This window comes from Erpetoichthys calabaricus, chromosome 7 (genome assembly GCF_900747795.2).
Source record: "Erpetoichthys calabaricus chromosome 7, fErpCal1.3, whole genome shotgun sequence".
Classification (NCBI taxonomy): domain Eukaryota; kingdom Metazoa; phylum Chordata; class Cladistia; order Polypteriformes; family Polypteridae; genus Erpetoichthys; species Erpetoichthys calabaricus.
This window is the reverse complement of record NC_041400.2, coordinates 148,750,011-148,775,542: the sequence shown is the minus strand read 5'-3', so window position 1 is coordinate 148,775,542 and position 25,532 is coordinate 148,750,011. Positions and strand designations below refer to the sequence as shown.

The 25,532-nt window shown below is 36.4% G+C and overlaps 1 protein-coding gene across 1 annotated transcript in view; it reads right to left on the bottom strand.

Moving 5' to 3' along the window:
- Positions 1–25,532, bottom strand: part of tars1 (threonyl-tRNA synthetase 1) — a 57,279-nt gene that overhangs the window by 11,769 nt on the left and 19,978 nt on the right. Inside the window, exons 4-16 of the mRNA XM_028805542.2 lie at positions 22,905–23,028; positions 21,537–21,658; positions 20,991–21,108; positions 20,840–20,904; positions 18,371–18,449; positions 14,828–14,974; positions 11,315–11,413; positions 6,288–6,454; positions 5,744–5,906; positions 4,996–5,133; positions 4,672–4,749; positions 3,912–4,012; positions 1,523–1,627 (exon numbers count right to left, since the gene is read on the bottom strand). Coding sequence (XP_028661375.1) covers positions 1,523–1,627; positions 3,912–4,012; positions 4,672–4,749; positions 4,996–5,133; positions 5,744–5,906; positions 6,288–6,454; positions 11,315–11,413; positions 14,828–14,974; positions 18,371–18,449; positions 20,840–20,904; positions 20,991–21,108; positions 21,537–21,658; positions 22,905–23,028 — 1,506 coding nt within the window. The remainder of the gene's footprint in view (positions 1–1,522; positions 1,628–3,911; positions 4,013–4,671; positions 4,750–4,995; positions 5,134–5,743; positions 5,907–6,287; positions 6,455–11,314; positions 11,414–14,827; positions 14,975–18,370; positions 18,450–20,839; positions 20,905–20,990; positions 21,109–21,536; positions 21,659–22,904; positions 23,029–25,532) is intronic.

Sequence of the window (25,532 nt, the reverse complement as noted above, 5' to 3'; positions counted from 1 at the left end):
AAAAATTCAACGCTGCACATCTTTGTAAAGGTTTCTGTTTGCAAGAAGTGGATTGAATAGGAACGAGGGATGTTTGAAAAGTAAATGGTCCCCAATTCCAAAGAACCATTACATGTGGAATGACAGGCATAATTTCAGACAAACTCTTATAAGTTTTATTTATCCCATACCATTAACAATACCAATACATAAATATGGTCCCATCCCAAATACAAGTAAATAGGGTTGTTTAAAAAAAGAATCAGTGTGTGTGGAAACTTTCAAGTAGTGATACATAATTTCGGGTATAAAAAACGAGGCCAAAGTGTGTTATTCATTCATAAACATGGGAAAGGACCAGTTAAAGGTTGACCTTCATAAGTCAGGGAATGGCTATAAAAAATTACTACTCGCCAGAAAAGACTCACATCTAAAGACAGCAATGATTAAAAAGTTCAAATCAACTAGAACTGTTACCAACATGCCTGGAAAATAACCCAAGTTTATTTTGCCCCCACACACAGTTATCATGATTATAAAAGAGGTTACAAAATCCAAATAACTGTTGGAGAAATAAAATATAGTAGTATCTTAGGGTCACCAAGTGTCCAAAAATATCATCAAATGCCACCTCCATGGCAACAAATTTGGAAGACATGCCAGATAAGAAAAAAAAAAAAAAAAAAGGACCACAAATGTCAGTAACTGGACTTAGGAAAGGTTATTGAAACTTTGATTGGAGACCTGTTCTATGGTCAGACAAAATGAAAATTGAGTTTTTGGCAACAAAAACTCAAGATTGATTTAGCATAAAATGGGTGGCTATGCCAAAAAAGAACCTGATCCCCACTGTGTAGCATGGTTGTTAGGGTACAATTAATTCCATGAAATACTGGGAGATTTTAAATTTAAATCAGGCTGCCTCTTTCAAGTAACTAAAACCAGTTTGAAGTTGAATCTTGCAGGAGGACAATGATCCAAAACATGTCCCAATTAACACAAAAATCATTAAAGGAACACAAAATCAATCTTCTGCCATGGCCTGTTCAGCCTACAGAACTTAACCCCATTGAAAATCTGTGGGGTGAGCTGAAGAGGAGAGTGCACAAGAAAGGACCCAAGACCTTGGATGATCTGGAGTAATTCTTTAAAGAGGAATGGTCTCAGATTCACTGCTCTATATTCTCCAACCTGAGAAGATACATCAGAAGACTCAGTGCAATTTTACTTGCAAAGGTACGTTGTACAAATGTTAAATGCAGGGGTGCCAAAAATCGTGGTCCAAGTGGTTTTTGCTAAAAATAGTTATTCGTTGATGAGGAATTATTTTTTCAAAGAATAAATTTACTTCAGTTAAAGGTTGGTTCTCTCTCATTTTTTAGCTTGAGATTACAATAATTCACCGAAATGTACTCTTTTTTTTTTTTTTAATAACCATATTTACTAATCTTTACCAGGTGTGCAAATAATTGTGGAGGGGATAGTACATACAGACACACAAGTTTTTTCAAAGCATTAAAATTTCAGTGATGACTATTCTTACCATTTGCCTCCATAATTTTCAGTTAGAATGGCAATCATTCTCTCAACAGAGCCAAGGATCGCACGGTGAATTATGACGGGTCTTGTTTTGTCATTTCCATCAGGGCTTATAGGAAAAAAGCAATAAAATAAATCAGTAAGCAAATTGATTTGATAAACATTGAAAGCAATACAAATGATGGCAAATAAAAAATGTACAAATTTAAATTTTGTTGTGATTATTGGCAGTACTACCTACTACTCCAAGAAAAGCAGATGTATGCAATAATACAGAGTTGCTTGGCTGTGACAGCTTGAGCTGTATTTTTTTTTTTTTGTAAATTCATTTTTATTGAATTTAAACAGGAAACACCACTATATATCAACGATTGCAAATATGAAAAAAACAGCGCCATTTCACTCAGACTGTCTTGTAGAAGATGGTCCCTGATGGATCAAAAGTCTTAGTGTTCATGCAAAACAGAAAGACGTGTGCTAGACACATGAAGCCTCAGAGCAAAGAAATAGTATAATAAGAGTAGGAAGTTAGGAATCTAGATTAGAAATGCAATGCTGTCTACAGTGTACCACAGCCTGTTGCATGTCTATATTGGTGCCAGATGAACTGCGGATAGTTCAAATGACATTAGGGTAAAGAAAAGATTTCTAAAAAAGTAAAGAAAGAGAATCAGAGGGTTTCCCTTGAGAGGATAGGATTAATTTTGCAGCAATTGTTCCCAAAGAAGAAGAGAGTCCAAGAAGAGGAAAACACAAGGTAGAAAGGAATGTTAAAATGAAAGAATACTGTAGAAGATAAATTGCTATAGACTGCAGACCAAAAAGTAGACCTAAATTACACAAGCATTATTTTCAATAAGGAAATCATATTAAATTCAGTAAGAAATCAGAATAGGTTTATGGGAGGGTTTAAATAAATTCCAAAGATGTGTCTCACTCAAGTTTGTGAATTCTCTGCCTGCACACCTGAGCCGAGTTACTATTATAGTCGAATGAGTAGAACCATTTGCAGCCAACCACATGTATGTAGGATCTTTAAATGACCTAATTGGGGCAAATGTGCATAGTGAGCAGAGCAACAGAAATAAGATGGAAAAGGGGTGCAGCCATTTTATCCAACACTGGTACCATAAAGGCATTTGCATCAATAAATCACAGTAATATTATATCCTCTCAAATTTAAGATTTGGCTAGGTTTGAATAAAGGAATGGATGATTGGATAATTTATTGTTAAATAAATACTAGAGAGCCAATTATCCACCATCTTATTCTGACAGTGTGTTAACATAATCTACTGGTTTCATCTACGTTGGTGCCAAGTATTTTGGACTGCAGTTTTTATTGTGCAGTTTTCACTGGATCAGAACAACAACTACATGCTTTCTAAAATTATCCAATACATAAGGGCACATATCTGGCCAATAACCTGGATTTCTGTAGAAACACAATGTTGGTTCTCCTATGCCACAAATAATTGAGGATAATTACATGCTTATTTACTCTGAGCCCCTTAATATTCCAAGAAGCTATTACTTAAGCCATGACCACAGAAAGAATAAAAGCTAAATTCTAAGGTGGACTGAAGAAAATGGAAAGGAAGGCAGCTCAGAAGATCCCAGTCAATGCAGCCTCTACCCCGAGAAACAGGAACATAATCATAAATGACCAACAAGGCTGCCTATGCCCAGCTAGCCCATCAACAATCAGTTCCCCAAAAGTTATCTCCTTACCCTCTCAAAAACTAAACCTGCCCATTCTACAAGAAGCAATTAATAAAAAACTAATGTGAACATTAAAAGCTTTGTGTTGTGTAATACATATGTGCTTGCAGGTAAAGTATGTATTATAATATATACTGTATCTCAGTAGAAAGTTTAATGGAGTGGAACCTGAATTAAACATTACATTTTCATGGAATTTTATTTATTTTTTCTTTACACACCATTAGTAAACAACAAATCCAGGCCTGGTATGATCTATCAACCCCTGCATAATGAATGCAGTTATCAAAGTACCTATCAATTATTTAGCTAATTTAATTTCTACACAATCATCTATTTGTAGTTTACAGAAGAGAACTATGGTCTATTGGCAAATGTACATAACCTTGATGGTACAATGTACACTGAACACCCACTGAGAGGCCAAAAGCATGTCACTTACTGTATTCTCCCTAATAAAAAACTGATAATTTTCCAACTATAGAAATACACCCACAAATGAGAAAAAAGATGAATTTGTTTTTTTGCTAAGAGCTGAAAAAAGTGTAATGTAAACCATTTAAACAGGAAAAACATGGGTTGAAAATTAATATTTGACCTACTTGTATGATGTCCTTTAAACAATCAGTCAAAATATAACAGTTAAAAGGCTCTCAAAAGCACAATCCTACCTTACATAGGCAAGATTAAATCTGATTGGAAGCTGGAAATCCAACTGAATTGTTGCACACTGGTGGTATCTTCCTATGGCATCCTTTATTTGAATATCAATCTGTGCAAAAAGGTATATCTTAATTTCTAAAATATAAAATTTGCCAATTTACAAATAGAAAAAAATACTACATTTCCAAACATGCTTAATCTAAGAAAGGCTAACCTGGCAGAAAGTAGAAACCAACTTTAAACAGGGAACCAGTTCACTCTTATGTTTTTAGGATGCTGGGGGACAGCACAATACCCAGACAATATTCACACAGACCAAAGGAGGATGTTTTATTTCCACAAATGATTAAAATAACCAAGGAGCTAACACTCATACAATTATAACACACATTTTCTGCTCCAAACTCCAGTGCACAGTGCATTAACAGGGTAATAAGCACTTTATTTATTAATGAATGATTCCAACATGACTAATTTTTCATTGCATTCTGCCAAAATTTACAAGAAGTTTGTTGTTTGCATGTATCATTAAATGCTGCCTTCTAAATCAAGTTAGAGGTTCTGTACTATTGTTTCTTTTAATTGACCAAAAGAAAAATAAACCTAATATATAAGCCAATCTTAGAAGCATTAGGGTAAAGGTACAACTGGGGTCAACCCGAAAACGGATGCCAGTCCATTCCAGAACGAATAATTTTTAATCAAACTTAATTTTAATAGAAACATTTAGAAATGTATGTATTTATCTCCACAAAACATGATGCTAACCTTGGGTCCATAAAATGCTCCATCTCCTGGGTTAAGCACCCACTTTTCTCCAAACTCATTCAAGCTGTTCTCCAGTTGCTATGAAGGCAATATATTAATATGAAAAAATAGTACCAGCAATGTAAAAACATTTTTGTTTAAACAAAAATTATTATTACACACTCCTGATCAAAGACATCTTAATCTAGGCAACTATAGCTTTGTACTTGAGATTATACAATGTATTCAGACACATTTTTTGCTCTTCAAATTGAACATTGAAAGCATATAATAGTATTTAAATGTTTACGTTTCCAAACTTTTAGAAAATGTTTGCAATCCCACCTTCTCAGCCTGGTTCCATACTTCTATATCACCAAGGAATTTTTCAGGGCGAGTAGACAGGTTAAGTTTGAAAGAGAAATCAAATATATCATAGACAGTGCGCAGAAAATCCAGGCAACCCTTAATTTCATCTTCAATCTTGTATAAAAAAATAAAAAAATCATGAACAAATTAATAATTTTCATTATACAAACAACTTTCCCATTATAAAATAAAACAGACTTAATTACTGTTTTCAACCACTAGATGGGACTCTAAACCAGTTGCAATAACCATTTAAACATTATACATTACATTTTAAATGTGGTAATGTTTATTACAAATTTTAGTGCACCAAAGATAATTACAATGTTAAGTAACCAATATTCATAGGTGTCACATGGTGATATCTGTCTCTTCACATTCCTCAAGAAACTTTTTTTTCTTTGCGGATATAGTTACAAAGGGCACTATTTGGAATGGAGAAGCAAGTCTGGTGTTAGAGATGCACATATCTCTTAGGTGAAGTGTCCCAGGGGCTTAAATGCTGTATTGAGGAAAAAACACACTGCTGCACCCGGGAAAAAGGAGAAAGCAGGTGGTCCATGTATAGCCAGTTATCATAGCAGTGAACAATGCTACTCCAGACCACCACAATATGCAGATACAAATGATGTTGTACTCAATGGTTAGATTTTAAACTAATCTATGTAAAAAGATTAATTCTACATGAATTTTCAATACAGCCAAATTTTATTACTTTCTATACCTGATCCATAGCACAAAAAATGTGTGCATCATCCTGCTGAAAGCGGCGGACACGGGTTAGTCCAGTTAAAGCCCCCGAGAGCTCATTGCGGTGAAGCACCCCAAAGTCTGCCATGCGCAAAGGGAGCTCTCTCCATGAACGAGGTCGATGGTCAAACATCAAACTGAATGAAAAATAAAACAAAATTACCAACATATTTAACCTGAGGTTAATGAATACCAAGAATTTGGTTAATTTAGATCTGTCTACGTAAGAAAACAGAGTGAAGTAACACATGCTTATTTTTAATTAAAACATAATATTACACATATTTTAAAAATTTGTGACTTAAACTATAAATGAGCTGTAAACCTCTAAATAAATCATCACTATGGACATGGGATAAGCAACAAATGGGAAACTTTGGCACAGATTTGACCCAGTTGCATACACATTTTACAGAATATAAAAAAGAATTCTGATGCTTTACACCCTGAACTGGTACTTTAGTTTTCATCTCCCCAAAATATGCTTATTATAGAATAACATCCATAAAACAACATACCAGTGGCCAGGACAGTTCATTGGCTTCAGAGCAAAGATTTCTTTTTCCACTTCAAAAGAAAACATATTTTCACTGTAATGTTCCCAATGCCCAGATGTCTGCCATAATTTGCTATTATACACATTTGGGGTCACCACTTCTTGAAAACCTCTTTTCCTATATTCACTCTACAAAAACAAAGTAAAGACAGGTTTTTTTTGTGAAAAAACACCAACAACTATCAATTACCAAAAAGGATTACAAATATTAAAACGGGTCAATTTCATTAGTTTTCGATATATACATCAAGTAAATCTAGCTGTTTAATCTAGATATTTTTTTTAAAGTATTTTTACAGTTTGCTTTCATTTATTTTGGGTAAAGACAGACCTAAAATTGCATATGATAATTACTTATTTATATGCTGAGCTATATATTTCATCCATGAATCATTTTGTCATGGATGACAAATAAAAAGCCATAGAGGTAGTTTTAGAACAATTGAAACTGAACCATTGTTCAATCCCAATGTTAGTGATGATAATGTAAATTGGTCATGGGACGTTGACATGGAAATGGAAAGTGATGCATGATACACAGCTGCACGACCAAACCGCCGTAATATGGCTGGTGAATTCTGTTCTGTTCAGTGTGGTGCAACAGTAGCTGTGTGACGAAAAGGCAAAATAATTGCGATCTAGTACAAGTGCAAGCAAGACATTACCCCTCTAAGCACTGTTCACAATGTGGCAAATGTCAATGCTTGTGTGTGCTGTTGCAACCTACAATAGTACAAGCATTGATCATGCAGTTCCAAGCACTGAAATTCTACCCTTTCATGTGCAAACAACACTTCTACTGTTTGAAATACAACATTAGGCGGTGCATTGGTGACTGTCTCAAAACATAAAACACAAAAGAAGTGTACTAAATCTATATATATCATTACAACAGTGAACAACAGACATACCTTTTCCACTGCATTTATGTTGTCATTTTGATATGTACATGTTTGTTACATTTACACCTCTTGTTGAAAGAAAAAAAAATTAATGTTTTTGACTTATTTTTCCCAGTAGTAATCAATGCTAAGGAGACCACAAAGTAAATAATGCATACTGCATATGCATATTATAGTCTGATTAAACAAACGCAGTTAGGTGCAGGAGATTCAATTAAATTACAAAACATGAAAGCCTGAAGCAAAAGTGGATCTTCAGTACCAGGATAAGTAAACAGTGTGCTAGGTGATTACTAATATAAGTATCATTATAGAAAATCAGAGTTAACACTGTGAAAGACTGCCTTTCTGGCATACAAGTATATTTAAAATGGCATCTGTGAGTCTTTCTAAAAAATCTGGTAAAGTATTTAGTAAAAAAAAAAAAAAAAAAAGTTTTCCTTTTTGTGCTTATTTATCAGCATGCTTTTGGCCAAGGCATTACCTTCAGCTGTGTCTGTCAGGTTCTTCATGCAATACCATTTGTAGAGTCTACATTTTTAGTCAGGCATCCAGATTTCTTCTGAATCTAGATTATACTTGGGCCCAACGTATTAATGGTAGCTTCTCAATAAATAATATTTTCTGCCACAACAGCTTTGCCACTTAATGCTTTCATAAATGACTACGGCAAGTTAAGTATTAAACCACTAAGAGTCCATTCATCCATTTACTGAAACATTCAATGTCAGTGTTTTAGAAAGCTAGAGCTTATCTTCATAGCATAGTATCAATTGTGATGAAACCAAATTTAAAAATGTGCTCTTTTGTTCTTAATACCTTCATAATTTCTGCTTGTAGCACTGACAGAGCATTGTTGCAAGATAATATTTAAGATCAACCTAAGATTTACTTTTTAAAATTTTATCTTCAAGTCTGAGAACACTTGCTATATGGAAATACTATAATTCTAGTGATAAATACCAAACTCCTGTTTCATGCAATTATTAATTACCAAGAGTTAGTCATAGTGCCCAACAGATATGAATTTTTTTAACTGATAACAATGTTTTTTGATTTCTCCAGTGCCTTCAGTACCATCCAACCATCTCTGTTAAGGGGTAAGTTCAGAAATATCTAGGTGGATGAGCCTATGGTGTCCTGGATAACAAGTTATTTGTTGGCCATATCACAGACCATAGTGTTTGTATACAGTACATATTTATTAATTTAAAGAGCTTCTGTAAAAAGCCAAATTTCCCTCTGGGGACAAAAAGTTCTATCCATCTAACAAATGATATTGATGTGTGGGCAGCAAAGATGGATAACACATATTGTACTGATACTGCTGGTGCTGAAAGGAAAGATATTAATTATATTATGTTTTCACATGAATTGTTTTAATTTAACATTTAACAGGTTAAATAACAGCTACTAATAAAACCCACTGCAAACAAAAATGTAATTTTACAGTTTTAGAACACTGAAAACTGGCATGCACTTTCACTTGAACCTTATCAATATATTTGCTTAACCCACTTTAACTCTCACCATCTCTTTCTGTCTTCCTCTTTCTGAAAAGAGGATATACCATTTGTTTACACACTACACAATCCAAAAATTCCAATATTTCTAGTTCAGCGGTGATTGTACTGAAGGAAGCAGAGAGTCTGAAAGATTGACAGATATCTAGTGAAAAATTGTAGAACTCCTGAGAATGCATCAGACATAGCTTTTTAAAAAAATTTCAGAACTCAGTGACAGTTTGAACACTGAAAAACACAGTGATTGGGGAAAAATAAAAATTATGGGTTTCAGCAAAAACAGTACTTTTATTAAAACAAGTAAAAAAAGTAAAGTAAAAAACAATGCTTATTCATAAATATATGTGGCTAATTGCAGTAGAACATGACTGTCTTTTTTAATTAAAGTTGCTAAAAGATGCAAAGAAAGTACAAAATCACCTCCTGAAATCATTTGAAATCTCAGTTTTAATTTAGAATAATATCACTTAATTAGAATGAATGGCAGGTAAAAGTAAATAACACACATACATTGTCAGAACTGCTTTATCTGATTTAGAATCACAGGGAGCAAAACTTATCCTTGCAGCAATGAACACAAGGTGGAAAATATCCTTGGGCTGAGCGCCAGTCATCAAAGGCTTCACTCTTTTACACACATTTATATTTGCGATCAGATGGAATCTGTATTTACCACAACCTGTGGTCTTTAAGGACATGAGAGAAGCACCAAATTAGCCAGAATGAATTATAAGACAACAGGGAAGAATCTGCCAACTTTACAAAGCCCACAACTGGTGTGGGATTCGAGTCCCAGATGCTGGATATCTGATACAGCATCGCTAACCATTCAGTTACCTCACTGCTGGTAAACATAAAATCGCTAAATCCAACATTCATTCATAATTATTTTCTCACCAAGAAAGACAACTCTAAACATTTACTAGGTTTCCTGACTAAACAGTCCGAGCTTTCTTTCTTTGGTTTGCATCATTCTACCTGTATGAACTTTACCAACCTCAGGTCCTACAAGAGTCACAAAATTTGTGCCAGAACTTTCCTTACAGCCTATAAAGGTTCAGGAAGTAATATGTAATATGAGAAGGGTGTAACTTAAAAACAGACAATTTTTTCCCCCATTCCATTTCAATATGTAAAAGCATCTCTGTTTTGTAAGCATATGTAAAGGTACTGTCTGATATATAAGAAGGAAATCTCCTTTTGTTTGACAATTACTAAATTCACAGCGAGCAAAGCAACTTGGGAAGGCGTTTTTTAAATGGATAAAAGTCTGACCGTTGAAACAATTACAATCTTAATTATCACTTGCTCACTTGGAACAGGCTGTACAGTGGCCATACTTTGGCAGACTGAAGACAATGGAAAAACTCGAAAACCATGGAATATGACATTTTAACAGGAAACCTGTGAACTTAAGGCAACAAATAAGCAAACTAATGATTTTTGGCATCTTCTGTGAAAATTACCCTTACTGTCAATTCATTATTGTCATTGTGCTTGTCAGTCAAGAGGAGATGGTTTAAAAACTAAGAATGTGAATACTTGCAAAGTAATTTAATAAAATGTGTTTCACTTTGAAGAGTTTCTGCATTATAATATTGGAGGAGATTATGTCGATACTGATACTCTGGCTGAAACCAAATATCAGCCAATATATACCTGGGCCAGATATTTATTATTGGTTGGGCCCTAGTTATTCGGCTATTGTTTTATATGCCTTTCAGATGAATTCTGTCTGTTTTATATTGCATACTAGATACGGTTTCACATTTGCTGGTTTTTATAAATTAATTAATACACTTTTAAGTAATGCAAATTCAAGATTAATGAGGTTACAAAAAATTAGATTATAATAAAATGAAATGCTTATCAATATCATATAGAACAGTGATGCTTCAGTCTGATTTTTAAACTAGGAAAAAGTAGAAACATTAGGCAAAATATACTTCACTTCTGCAATATATATGAAGTACCTAAAAGTTTTTTACTAACTGACAGCAAAATACGTTCAGATTAGAAAACACTTTAATAATAGGAACTGTTGGGAACACTAATGAAAAGCAAAAATATAATATTCTCAAAGCCACTTACCCCACATAAGAATTCTTTTGAGCTGGAGTCTATCCTAGGAGCACTAAATGCAAAACCTCAAATAACCCTGGACTGAACACTAGTCCACTGCAGCAACCACTGACACACACACAAAACCCATTAAGTCTGAAATCACCAATCAACCCAAAGATCAAGCCTTTGGTAATGTGAAAGGAAAACTCAAGCAAACTTTACATGTAACAATGACTTGTGTGCAGGATCTGAAGCCATGATGTTAGAACTATGAGGTGGAACAGCTGTTAACTGTGTCTAAACAAAACTTAACTGTACATAACATGCACAACCTAACTATGTTGCTTGTCTCAAGTTTAATGTAAAATCATAAAAGTTGCAATGTTCACAATCAAAATTACTGCTGCAGGGAAGAAATGTCTTCTATGAAAACACTAAAACTCTACTAATGCACAAAATTTCATATTCAATAAACAACAAAAGAGTAAAATTTAACTTACTCTGATGAATTCAATTAAGGTGTTGTAAATATAGGCTCCTTTTGGCAAAAAGAAGCAGCTTCCTGGGCTTAGCTCATGGAAGAAATATAGTTCTTGTTCCTGAAAGAAAATAAATCAACAAAAGTTATACAATAGGCAAGTATTTATTACTGAACTTACCCTTTCACTTAACTCTATATAAAGACATTAAATATTTACTGTGAAATGATGTTTGCTGCACTTTTTTAAATATATTTTCAATAAGATGTAACTCGCATTACAGAATGCAAAAACACTTGTACTTACAAGCTAGAAACCACAGCTAGGGTCAGGAGGTTCATCCAAAAAACTCACAAGGCCCAGGATTAAGTCAGTTAAATTAATCACATAATAGACAACATGCTAATGGGGAGTACATGTTACAGAGAATGCAGTTTGTTGTGTTTCTGCGAAACGTGGCTAAATAACACCATCCCAGATGCCAACGTGGAGCTATCCAGGTTTAGCACAGTTAGAGCAGACAGAGATGCAAGTACCTGTGGTAAGCACAAAGGAGGAGGACTCGCTCTCTATGTTAATACACGGTGGTGTCACTCTGGACATGTTAACGTCAAAATCTCCACTTGCTGCAGGGATATCGAACTGTTGGCCGTAAGTTTACGTCCCTACTATTTGCCCAGAGAGTTTGGACATGTCATTGTTGTTATTGTATACATTCCTCCTCGGGCAGACGTGGAGTCAGCGAGTGACATCATCCATTCCGCTGTTGCTAAGTTACAAACGCAGCACCCTGAGGCGCTTGTGCTAATCGCTGGAGACTTTAACCATGTGACGCTGGACAAAACATTGCCTGCATTCTCCCAGTATGTGGACTGTAACACCCGGGGAAATAAGACTATTGATTTACTGTATGCAAACGTTAAAGATGCATACAGCGCCACCCCACTGCCTGCGCTTGGGAAAGGAGATCATAACCTGGTTCAGCTTCAGCCTCACTATAAACCAAAAGTTAGAGTCCTACCTGTAACCACACGATCATTCAGGAAGTGGACCCTGGAGGCTGAGAATACTCTGAGAGAACTTTTTGGAACTACAGACTGGGATATCCTGCAGGGATCTCATAATGAGAACATTGAGGAAGTTGTTGACTGCACTACTGACTACATCAACTTCTGTATGGACATTGTAGTTCCAGTAAGAACAGTACGCTGCTATGCTAACAACAAGCCATGGATTACAAGTGACATCAAGGGCCTTTTGAATCAGAAGAAAAGGGCTTTTAAAGACGGTGATCAGCATGAGCTCAAGCGCGTGCAGAAGGAACTCCGAGTCCAACTCAGGGCGGCGAAGGAGCAGTACAGGAGAAAGCTGGAGCAGAAGTTGCAGAATAACAGCATGAAGGAAGTGTGGGATGGGATGAAGATCATCACTGGCTGCAGCTCGAAGCGGGGTACCACCATTGAGAGAGACGTGAAGAGAGCAAACCAAATGAACAACTTTTTTAACAGGTTTGACCACCCTAACCCACTCTCACTCTCACCTCGGAGTACTGCACCCTCCACACATCCTTCTGCTGATACCAGCATAGAAAAAACATCCCCACCCATAATAACAACAGCGCAAGTGAGCAGAGAGCTGAGGAGACTTCGTGCCAGCAAAGCAGCGGGTCCAGATGGAGTATCGCCACGACTGCTGAAGGTCTGTGCATCGGAGCTGGGGGGTCCTCTACAGCGCATCTTCAACCTGAGCCTGGAACAGGGGAGAGTCCCGAGGCTTTGGAAAACATCTTGTATCACCCCAGTCCCAAAGGTATCACGTCCTAGTGAGCTGAATGACTTTCGGCCTGTTGCTCTGACATCACATGTGATGAAGACCATGGAGAGGCTGCTGCTTCACCACCTTAGGCCACAGGTTCAACACGCCCTTGACCCTCTGCAGTTTGCATATCAGGAGAAGGTGGGAGCGGAAGATGCCATCATCTATATGCTACACCGATCCCTCTCTCACTTGGACAGAGGCAGTGGTGCTGTAAGAATTATGTTTCTAGACTTCTCTAGCGCCTTCAACACAATCCAACCTCTGCTCCTTAGGGACAAGCTGACAGAGATGGGATTAGATTCATACCTAGTGGCATGGATCGTGGACTATTTTAAAGACAGACCTCAGTATGTGCGTCTTGGGAACTGCACGTCTGATATTGTGGTCAGCAACACAGGAGCGCCACAAGGGACTGTACTTTCTCCGGTCCTGTTCAGCCTATATACATCGGACTTCCAATACAACTCGGAGTCCTGCCATGTGCAAAAGTTCGCTGATGACACTGCTATCGTGGGCTGTATCAGGAATGGGCTGGAGGAGGAGTATAGGGACCTAATCAATGACTTTGTTAAATGGTGCGACTCAAACCACCTACACCTGAACACCAGCAAAACCAAGGAGCTGGTGGTGGATTTTAGGAGGCCCAGACCCCTCATAGACCCAGTGATCATCAAAGGTGACTGTGTGCAGATGGTGCAGACCTATAAATATCTGGGAGTGCAGCTGGATGATAAATTAGACTGGACTGCCAATACTGATGCGCTGTGCAAGAAAGGACAAAGCCGGTTATACTTCCTTAGAAGGCTGGCTTCCTTCAACATCTGCAATAAGATGCTGCAGATGTTCTATCAAACAGTTGTGGCGAGCGCCCTCTTCTACGCAGTGGTGTGCTGGGGAGGCAGCATTAAGAGGAAAGACGCCTCACGCCTGGACAAACTGGTGAGGAAGGCAGGCTCTATTGTTGGCATGGAGCTGGACAGTTTAACATCTGTGGCAGAGCGAAGGGCGCTCAGCAGGCTCCTATCAATTATGGAGAATCCACTGCATCCACTAAATAATGTCATCTCCAGACAGAAGAGCAGCTTCAGCGACAGACTGCTGTCACTGTCCTGCTCCACAGACAGATTGAGGAGATCGTTCCTCCCCCAAACTATGCGACTCTTTAATTCCACCAGGGGGGGTAAACGTTAATATTTAACATTATACATAGTTATTGTCTGTTTTTTTTCACCTGTATTATTATCATTCTTTAATTTAATATTATTTATTGTATCAGTATGCTGCTGCTGAAGAATGTGAATTTCCCATCGGGATTAATAAAGTATCTATCTGTCTATCTATCTATCTATCTATCTATCTATGTTAATCATAATATATTTACAAATCATAGTTAAACTAACTGACTTAAAATAAATACTGAGATTATGTATACCTTTTGTGATAGTATACTGTAGTTTCACAAACCCTCCTCTTGCCCAGAATGGCTACAGAGTAAGTCATAGAGCTTAACATTGTAAAGGCTGCTTAATTTGACCGCATACCCGTTTCCATTTGTAGAATAAGAAAAGTTGTTGACAATCAAGGCAGTTGTAATTTAAGACTTTGAATATCATATTTTTAATCCCAAGAAGAAATCAGCAAAAACACAGATTATACAACACCTTTAATACCATTATTATAATTCACACTTTTTACACTTCTGTATGTTGTACTTACTTTGCCCAGTTTGCGGTGGTCTCTGTTTTTTGCCTCCTCTTGGAGTTTCTCCCATTCCTTCAACATTTTAGAATCTGGGAAGGAAATTCCATAAATCCTCTGAAGAGTCTCCATGTCAGCTTTTCCTTCCCAGTAAGTAGAAGAGTTCTTTAATTTTAACATTTCATGACCAGTTAGATGGGGTATGGATTCGAGCAAAGTATATCAAGAAGAGAAATGCAGAAATTGTGAATAGTCAACAAAAGAAGTTACAAAGATGGTAATTTAATTTAACAAAATACATAAAAACAGAACAAGATAATTCAGATGCATATTCAAGATTAAACAATTAATTTGCAGTAATAAAAAAAGATAAAAAAAAAAAATGTCAACCAATTCAAAAATTCAAAGGAAATTTCTGCTTTGAAACCTAAACTTTACAACATTATTGACAATATTAGCCTAAATCTTTCCTGTGGAAAGCATTTGTAAGAAACAATTTTGCGATTTAGAGGAAATCTTACTGCTTAACACTGACTTCTTAATTTTCACAATTTCAAATTAAAACTGTTTTTGTGTTGTAGTATTTTGAAAGCCACCTCTATATATTACAGTATAATTACAAAGGTAAATTCATAGAATGCCAAAAAAAAAAAGTTTTGGTTTAAGCATTTACAACCTTCATAACCAGGAAAACACAAAACTGAATTCATGTACATCCAAGTACAGATGTAGTCTCTATGGGATAATAAGCACAATGGATCTCTTTCTAAGCTACAGCCACACTAAAAAGTAAGCACACCCCATGATTTTTTTTTCTTGAACATAAGACATAAAAAAATTGAACCTCATTTACACAGTATCTATAGATAAAACTGATACAATATAAGCAAATATCACAACACATTTACAATTTGTAATCCATTGCATAATCTAATAATCTATCTTTTTTCTGACCAGATTTCTACTGTTTCTCATTCATGCAGGTTCATGGTATACAACATCTGAAGATCAGACTTTTTCTGACACAATATGCAGCACAACTTCTGGTCCATTCTTTGGTCTTGTCATGTCTGGACTACTGCAACTATGGCAGGAGTACCCGCACGTGCTATCAAGATACTGCAGATGACCCAAAATGCAGAGGCCCATCTTGGATTTATCCAGCTGAGATGGGCACGTTACTCCTCTTTTCAGGTTGCTACATTGGCTCCCTGTAGTAGTAAGCATCAAGTTCAAATCCCTGATACTTGCCTACAGAGTAGTCAATGGGTTAACACCAGAGTATATGGAGACACTACTGAAGTGGTATGCTCCTTCTCACCTACTCAGGCCTGCAAGACAACAGAGTCTGGCGATGCCACCTTTATGTGGCATCAAGTCTTAATCCAGACTCTTTTTGTGTGTGGTTCTTAGTTGGTGGAACGGGCTGCCCATCTTCATCCATACTACCGATTCTCTCAATGTATTCAAGAAGCAACTGAAGACCCATCTGTTTTGTGAATAATAAAAAAACTGTGGTGCGATACACTTAAATAGCCAAGAATATAAAGTAATTGCTTTATTGATTGTAAATGTAGGAGTTATTACATCTTTTCACTTGTGGCAATCAACTTTTGTTACTTGTCCTATTACAATTGCTAAACAAACAGGCCCTAGCCTAATGTTATTCGATTGTTTACCACTTTGTAAGTCGCTTTGGATAAAAGCATCTGCTAAGCAAATAAATATAACCGTAAATTAAATATAAATATTACGTTTCACATATGAGAAAACTAGGTTCACTCCTACATTATCACTACCTCAAATACTTAAAATTAGGATTATTGAGGATTTGAAATTTACTGTAAAAGATACGGCAAAAAAAAAAAAAAAATCATCATACAACTAAAAGAATTCTAGATGGATTGTGGATGGATGGAGTTGGAAAAACTTTCTCTCAGTCAATGGTAGAGGCGGGTAGATGGTTACAGATCATTCCAGCTTAAGGTTGTTTCTGCCAAAGGGGGCGATACCATCTATTATAGCAAAGGGTGATCTTACTTTCCTACAGATGGAAATATCTATTCATTTTTCATTAAATTAGTTATTTAAAAGTCAAATTTTCTATTTTCTCCCCCAAATTACATCACCTGTTCCTACTGTCATGGGGTGTACTTATCGCTCTATTATATAAAAAAAAAAATCTTGGTGGAAGGGAGACCAGGGAAATGAGACGTGATCTTCTCGGAAGACACTTAAAAGACCCGTGAGATGAAAGATTGGCCACGGAGCATCTCGTGGGGACCTTGAACATGAGACTTGGCGCTAAGAGATTGCAATTTGACGTCCCGCGAGAGACACTTTAACGTCACGCGCGAGAAGGCAGTGAGACAACATTTAAAACAAGTTCACGGACATCTAACCAAGCAGTTGTTGGAATGCTTTTGGCAGACAGACATCATGTGCTCCCAGCTCTTAAAACAATGACAAACAACAAGCAACAAGCAGAACACTCAGCTTGCCAACAGCAGCAGTTGGAAGCCAGCAGATGATCCGACCGCAACTCCTTAGCATGCGTTCAGCCCCCCCTTCACAACACGAGCAGCAGAGACACAAAGTGGCAAAATGACAGCTGCTGTACAGGCTTTTAAATGATTGACGTGCAGTGTGACAAACATAACAGGCAGCTCGCCAGCAGCAGACGACAGACAACATGATCTGACTGCGTCTCATTAGTGCATGTTCAGCCGCCACCCCTTCACAACGCGAGCAGCGTTATACGTCCTACGAGAAAGATTTAACCACACCCGGGGCCAGAAATAAAGGACAAATATTGTTTTTACAAAAGTTTTCAAGTAAAAGTGAAAATAATGCATATGTAACAATTCCCATGAAAATACTCACTTTAAATTGTATATCCGGTAAACCAAACCTGGGGGTGGGCGAGCGAAGCGAGCAGGGGGTGGAGACCCCTAGTGCAAAATAATATATGTTCCAATGATAAATAAAAAACTATTAACTGCCCTAACTGCAATTTATATTTTATATAATAATATGGTAAATATATTAGTTCAACCTTCTTATAGCAAACATTCACAATAGCCACCTTCATATTTATGTTTAACCTCCTTAGTGTTAGATCTTAGTGTCACTTGACAACTGTTTAGACACGTGTCGTATAAGACCTGAGGATTACTCGAGTTGTAAATGTACCAACAGCATTAGTGCTGCTTGCTAAACGCATCTTATCTGCAGTGATATCAAGGTGAATCTGTCTTCAGGCAGTGTGATTGAAACAGTCAGTGAAATTGAAAGAGATTCTGGTGAATATGAAATTGACACTTGCGTCACTCATAAATTATTATTATTATTTGTATCATTACTATACGTTCTATGCTTCTCACTTTGTACTTTTAGTGTTTTGCACGTTTTACAGTAGAAAGATGGGATTTAATAAAAATGTAATTTTTCAAGCCAAAAACTGCAACACTTTTTACATGTTCTTTGAGAAAACTTGTAACACTAAGGAGGTTAAATGCTATTTTAGACAGAACTGGGATAAAATTAAAAGTTCTGCCTCACCTTATGTATTTTCATTGCTTTTATTTTCCCAGTATGTCTCACATGGGGCCCTCTGCACAGATCAATTAATGGGCCACACCTGCAAAAAAAGTGTACACAATTCTTCCTAGTCATCAGAAGCTTAAAAATTGTTGCTTAAATAAACCTAAAACAACAACCTTGATCAGAAGAGAAAAATTAAAGAGAATTGAATCGCAGCTGAATTGGTCATTTGTGGCTGTTAGAAAAAGATAAAAAAGTACAGGTAACAACTGCCAAAAAAGGCATAAACATCTATCTTTAAAGTCACATGTCCCAGATTGACAAATTCTTTGCCATTTGGAGCCAACCTACACAAAAATAGTTTTCACAAATAGATCTCATGGCGGCGGCACGGTGGCGCGCGCTGCTGCCTCGCAATTGGGAGACCTGGGTTCGCTTCCCGGGTCCTCCCTGCGTGGAGTTTGCATGTTCTCCCCGTGTCTGCGTGGGTTTCCTCCGGGCACTCCGGTTTCCTCCCACAGTCCAAAGACATGCAGGTTAGGTGGATTGGCGATTCTAAATTGGCCCTAGTGTGTGCTTGGTGTGTGGGTGTGTTTGTGTGTGTCCTGCGGTGGGTTGGCACCCTGCCCGGGATTGGTTCCTGCCTTGTGCCCTGTGTTGGCTGGGATTGGCTCCAGCAGACCCCCGTGACCCTGTGTTCGGATTCAGCGGGTTGGAAAATGGATGGATGGATGGATCTCATGGCTCTGTGGAGCAGAAAAATATCCATCCTCATTTAATGATAAAAATATATACAATATATACAATATAATTATCAAAATGAGTTTTGCATTAATAGTCGTGCTTCTGGATATATACTATTGGATAATATGAGCTTTTACCACACTCTGAGTTTTGAAACCATCCACTCCCCTGCAGTTCAGGAAGCAGCGATGCAGAACACTGTGCTCAAACATGGGTGGGGCCATGAAGAGATCTTGGACAAAGTTCCAGGGCAGGGCAGGATTGGAATACTTAGCTTCTATTTGAAAAACACCCATTGAACATACTCCTTGTGCAAGCAAGGCACAGGCAGTTTAAGTGATGCATTTAACACTTCCTCCAATGCTCTTAATGATTACTTTGAATCACCACCACAGCATAGAAGTACATTGAAAAATGGCCTTATGTCATTTAAAAAAATTTCCAGGCAAATACGGTGGTAGCAAATAAATGGGCAACAAAAGTAAAATGAGTATTGCCTTAAATTATGTATAACTTTATGCAAAAAGCTTATGATAACCACACTCAGAACCTTTCTGCAATGTCCAACACTGCAAATGTTAACAGTTATTCATATTACTGTCAAACTATACTGCTGTTAAAAGGAAACTAAGAAACCTGACTCTTATTCACATACAGTATCTGTCCATCATAATGGCAGGACAAAAGCCACTTTTAAAATAAGAACTGTTAATCCTCTATACCAGCAGTAGGCAATGTCAGTCCTGGAAGGCCACGGTGACTGTAGATTTTTGTTCCAACCAAATTGCTTATGTAGAAACCAATCCTTGCCAATCTCAGACCTTTACTTTTATGGCTTGTTAATCTGCAATGTAATGTTTGTATAGTATAGATTTTGTTCCTTTCCAAAGGAAATCATCCAAATGATTTGAAGCCTAAAACAAATAATTTCAGTCTGTCACATTTGTCTCTTGAGTGTTTTATTAAACCAAATAGTGTACAATGAATCCACATATGTGTAAATGTAAACATGCTAGACAGATGACTGCTGGCTCCTTTGTCATTTGTATCTTATTGCTAATAAGGAGCAATTAAAAAACACTGAATACAATGTTTAAGACTGAGATAAGCAATTAAGGGTGGGTAACCACAACAAGTGAGACCACTAAAATGAAGCACAAAAATGTCACTTAAGCAATAAGTGCTTCATTAGCAATAATTGACTTCTCATTCAAAAACTGCGTTGGAACAAAAACTTGCAGCCACTGCACCCCTCCAGAACCAACTTTGCCTACCCCTGCTCTAAACCCAAGTGATTATGAAAGAGATGAAAATAGGAAGGCTGCAAGAATGACAGTAAACATCAGATAACTAAACCAGGAAACTTTAGATGCAAAATTAACTAGACTATGACTAATCAACTGGATTCATTAACTTCACCACAGATATGTATGAAAGATACTACCATCCTTCTTATTCTTGTTTTCCCATGACTCAAGTACTGTACAGAATGCAGAGTGACTAAAACCATCTGTTCAGAGCCTTTTGTTTGCCCTAACAAATGAGTTAATAATTTATCCAAACACAACAGTGACAGCAAATTATTTAAATGTGACTTGAATCTGACATCTATGTACTAGAAAGGTTAAGACTTATCTTTCGTATAAACCAACACTGCAGCGTGCTTATTATAAAATACTCAAACTATCTTGTGTTTCCAGGGGATGAATCATTTCACTGGATAAAGAAAAAAAGAAATCTTACCTGTACACAGTGGTTGTTGGGGTGGTGACCTTTTCATTCAAAATTCGACATTTAAATGTATTGTACTGTAAATGTTAAAGAAAAATGCATTTGAGACGTGTGCTTTAATATATGCAGAAATCCACAAAATCATTAAATAGTTTCACCTCACCTTAAACATTTCAAGCAGAGTTTCCTTCTTAATCTCAAGTCTTTCAAATAATTGCTTTTCTTTTATTATTTTCTTGCAAAGTGTTTCAATGGCAGGAAAATCATTACTAGACACACAGCTGAAAAATATTTCAGGATTAGTGTTTGAAGTGAACATAACAAAATAGTTAACAAAAGAAGTAATTTCTCAACTCGTATTTAAAAAATAACCATAGAAATTAATTAAAACCACAAATGTGCTCAACTCTCAAAGAATTTTCTATTATTTAATTCTGATTGAAATCATTTTTTTTTCTTTTACACAATTAAAAAGAGCTATGGTTCACTCTAATGTTTAAACTACAGAAATCTATTAATAAATAGATTACTGTAGTGTACAGCTGCTCACAATTATACTGGGCCAATTTAAAGTCACCATTTTCATGCCGTTTTACAAAGTGTTAGATGTTAATTATTTTTTTCTTTTTTTAATATGAAAGCAAGTGTTCAGTAAATTGTTATGCAGTCTGTATGTGACGTAAAAAGAAGAACAAAATAAAGCACATACTCATTTTCCAGGAACATATCATAATAAAATCCATTCTCAATAGGTGGACCATAGCATAAACAACCTCCATAAATTCTTTCCATTGCTTCACCCATTATATGGGCACTTGAGTGCCAGTATACCTAAGAAAGCATAAATGTAGGTTCATCAGTCCCTTAAAAAACTACACAATTAAAACAAACAGAAAGCAAGAGAACCGCAGCTATATCTTTATATAAAACACAATAGAGGGTGGTGAATTGAAACTGCAGCATTATCACTATAGAATTAACACTACTGTCAAGATTTACCAAACAGCAAAACCTGAAAGCACAAGCTCAATAAATAAATTTGCATTAAGCATTCACATCTTTCATTGCTAATACGGGCAACAACTAAACAGACTATGGTTCTGAATAAATCAAAAATTGTCAGGGATAAAATTGTGGGGCGAAAGCTGATCGAGACACACATATTCCAAATCTGTTTCAGTGTTTTTCCCTACCAGCAATATACATTTACCTTCATCTGATTTGTCTTTCATAAACCCGTGAAACATTCTTTTTATGTCTCTTGTTAAACATTGGTTATTATTAGAATACAGTATGTTTCTCAGACATCATTATTCAAGGCAACTTATGAATCAGAAAATATTTCAATTGCTTACACATATTTTCTTCTTTTTTTTTAGCTTAGCTTAGCTGCTAAGGGTAGGACATTCCGTGTGTGCTGGCGGCCAAAGTGTTATTTACCTTTCTTATTTGGTATAATAATAAGAACAGTAAATTATTCATCATAGTCAATTATAATGTTATTTCATCATGGTGTCCTTGGCAATTCCAAACCCTAACACTAGAGGCAACTAACTGCCAGGTATTTCTTATTGTTAGCAGTCTTCCACATCCAGTAATGTAAGTAAAACACACTTTGATGGTGAAAGGATAAACATGTCTGTGAAAAAGAACTGTAAAAGAAAACTAACGATTTTGTTGTATTATATTTAAGTAAAAACTATAATGTATGTATAATTTATGTTCATTTTTTTTAATTTGCAAGACATATGTAACAATTGTTACTGCTCCATAAAATTATTTGAGAATGCTAAATACAATACATGCTAATTAACTGTTACTCACATTCTTAGTAGTTTAAAAGAAAAAAGAAGGTTTATCATTTAAAGTCAACTGCATAGAGCATTAAGTATCTAAAGTTATTTGTAATTGCAACACAACTGCAAATCACCAAAAATAGCTTATATTAAAACAAATTCTGCTACTTTCCAAATCATTAAAAATAAATAGATTAGGATTTTTGATTCCAAATCTACTAAGTAAAAGGTGCTGTGCTGCTACTGAAAATGAATTCAAGCTGCAACCAGCCAATACTTACAGCCTGGGCCTCTTCATCATCAAATTTGAGAAATTCCAAATTACAATCACCTTCAAGTGGACGATCTAGATCCCAGACTTCATTGTTTACTTTAGAAATGACTATGTTGTCAGCCAACCCCTGGCTATATTAAGAAAGAAACAACATTAATATGTCAAATAAATTAATAATCATTAAGATAATTTTACACAGATTCAAAATTTAAAAAAAATGTAAACATAATTAAGAAAAATTAGTGATAAAACAGATATAACTGCTGCTTCATATATGGTGTGATGCACATTTGGATTGAATTTTTCAGTTTTTTTTCCTTTATTCAGGTCCCTCCAATAGTCCAGTAATATGCTGGCATGATAACTAGTGGCCCAGAGCAAATTAAAACTGATACACAAGTCTGCCCTATAACTTATGCCTGAATATTGCCCTACACCTGTTGTTATTGGGATAAACATCAGCTCACTGTGACAACAAATAGAAAAAAAAGGGGCCATGGAAAACTAGACTCCTAGCCAGACAGCCAAGTGGAATATGTTATAAAAAAAAAAAAAAAAAAAAAAATCAATATCTGTAATACCACTTCTTTCTATATTAAAATCAAAATGATTAAGTAAAACATTTGGTGTATACAAGTTGGTCCTTGCAATTCGTAGGTTTATGATCCACAGATCCACATATTCACCGATTGTTAAATCAATAATTTAACACTAGAATTACCAGAGCCTACGAAAAAACTTGTAGATCTGTACCACCTTAAATCGCTTCACACTTCTCCAATTGGCATCTTTTGTCCTGTAAATGTGTTAATACACAGCAAGCAGCCTACTATCACATCCCCTACCCCGCACCCCGTTTTCTCAGCTCAAATCTGTTTACCTGCGTGTCAGTTGCTTGGAGTTGTATAGAGTGAGAAGTCAAGCAAAATGACACCTTTTATAAATACTATATCGTTATTTGGAATACATGCATTTCATATGTGTTCCGTGTCTACAACGATCTATGTAAACACATTGTTAAAACAGAAAAGTTTTTCATGTTTTAGTAATAATTGACAAAATGTAGACATGAAGTATATAATGTGTGAAGCCTGAATTCCAAATATCAAAGAAACACTTTCACAAAAGGTACAAATATAACAGAACAAATGCACTTTTATTCAAAAATATAGCTGCAGAAAAACAACCCGCGTTTACCAGCGACTAGGGATGGGAATTGATAAGATTTTCACGATTCCGATTCCATTTTCGATTCTGTTTAACAATTCGATTCTTTATCGATTCTCCTATCGATTCTTATTTTTAAAAAAGGAGAACACACAGGTCAATTAGCTTAGAACTTTGTTTTATATCTTATAACAAGATAGAAATTTAGGAGTAGCATGACCTTACAAACCCAACAGTGAGATCTTAAGAGATCCACAGCCTACGGCTCCTCGATGGGGTGCCACGGGGTCCACAGAAAAAAATGTGCAAATGTAAAATAATAATAAAATAAACTAAACATTCTTCTGTAGCAATAACAAAGTATAACATAAATTATTCTGTGGCAATTACACAAGAATGTCCAGTAACATTTACACTCTCCTTTTTAAAAGTATATATGAGCTGAGCACTCAAAAATAAAACTACATCAGCCAGTAACAAATACAATCAACTCAAGTCCAATGGAACTGTGCACTGTGCAATTCTGCAACCATCAACTATTTTGACAGCTACATCCATGTTGGACGCATTATCAACAGTGGCTGCCACAACCTTGTCTTTGATACCATACTCCTCCAAGATCTCATCAGTCTCCTCTGCTACAGCTGTCCCTGTCTGTGCCTGGTACACTGATTTGGTTTAGAGGACTTTTTCTTGAGCCTGGCCATTCCTGACATAATGCAGCGTTACTGTGAGGTAATGATCTTGACTAAAATTGCCCATCCATCTGCAGTGACGGCTGCCTTCAACACATGTTTCAGCTCAGAAATGTAAACGGATGAAACATCTGGTAAGAGGAGAACACGCAAATTTGACATTCCCTGACTTAGCCTACAATTAAACACATTCACTTACCGAAAATCGGGGGCATCTACTGTGGCAAATGGGTGCAAGCCTTTTACCACAAACTTAAGTCACTGCTCGGTGACATTCGTCCATCCTGGCCTGTGTCATTTTACTTTTCCCCGCCTCTGTGAAAGGAGAAGCTACCGGTAGACTTCAGCGAGAACTGCCAGCATCTGAGACAGTCAGACTCTGTCTGTCTCTCTCGTCATGGTCATCTAAATGCAATGCACAGTAATAGCAGGTTTTGCAATAAGGCAAATCGCGCTAACATAATATGCAATGTTAGTTGATTAGTTACCTGCCGTATTAACGGGAGAGGACCTGCAAACGTTACCGCTGCTGCTGGGTTGAGATTCACTAGTCCGGAGCGGATCAAAAACACAGCATTCATTTAAGGTTATCGCGTGTTTTGTGTGCAAATGCTTTTGCATATTCGTAGTGTTTCCTCCCTTTGATGAAATATCTACTTTGCAAGTTGCCCTGTTGTCATCCTTTCTCGTAAAGTATAACCAAACTTTTGAGCATTTGTGCCGCTTAGGCGCCATGTTTCCTGCTGGGTAAATGACGCTACGCAACGCGGTGA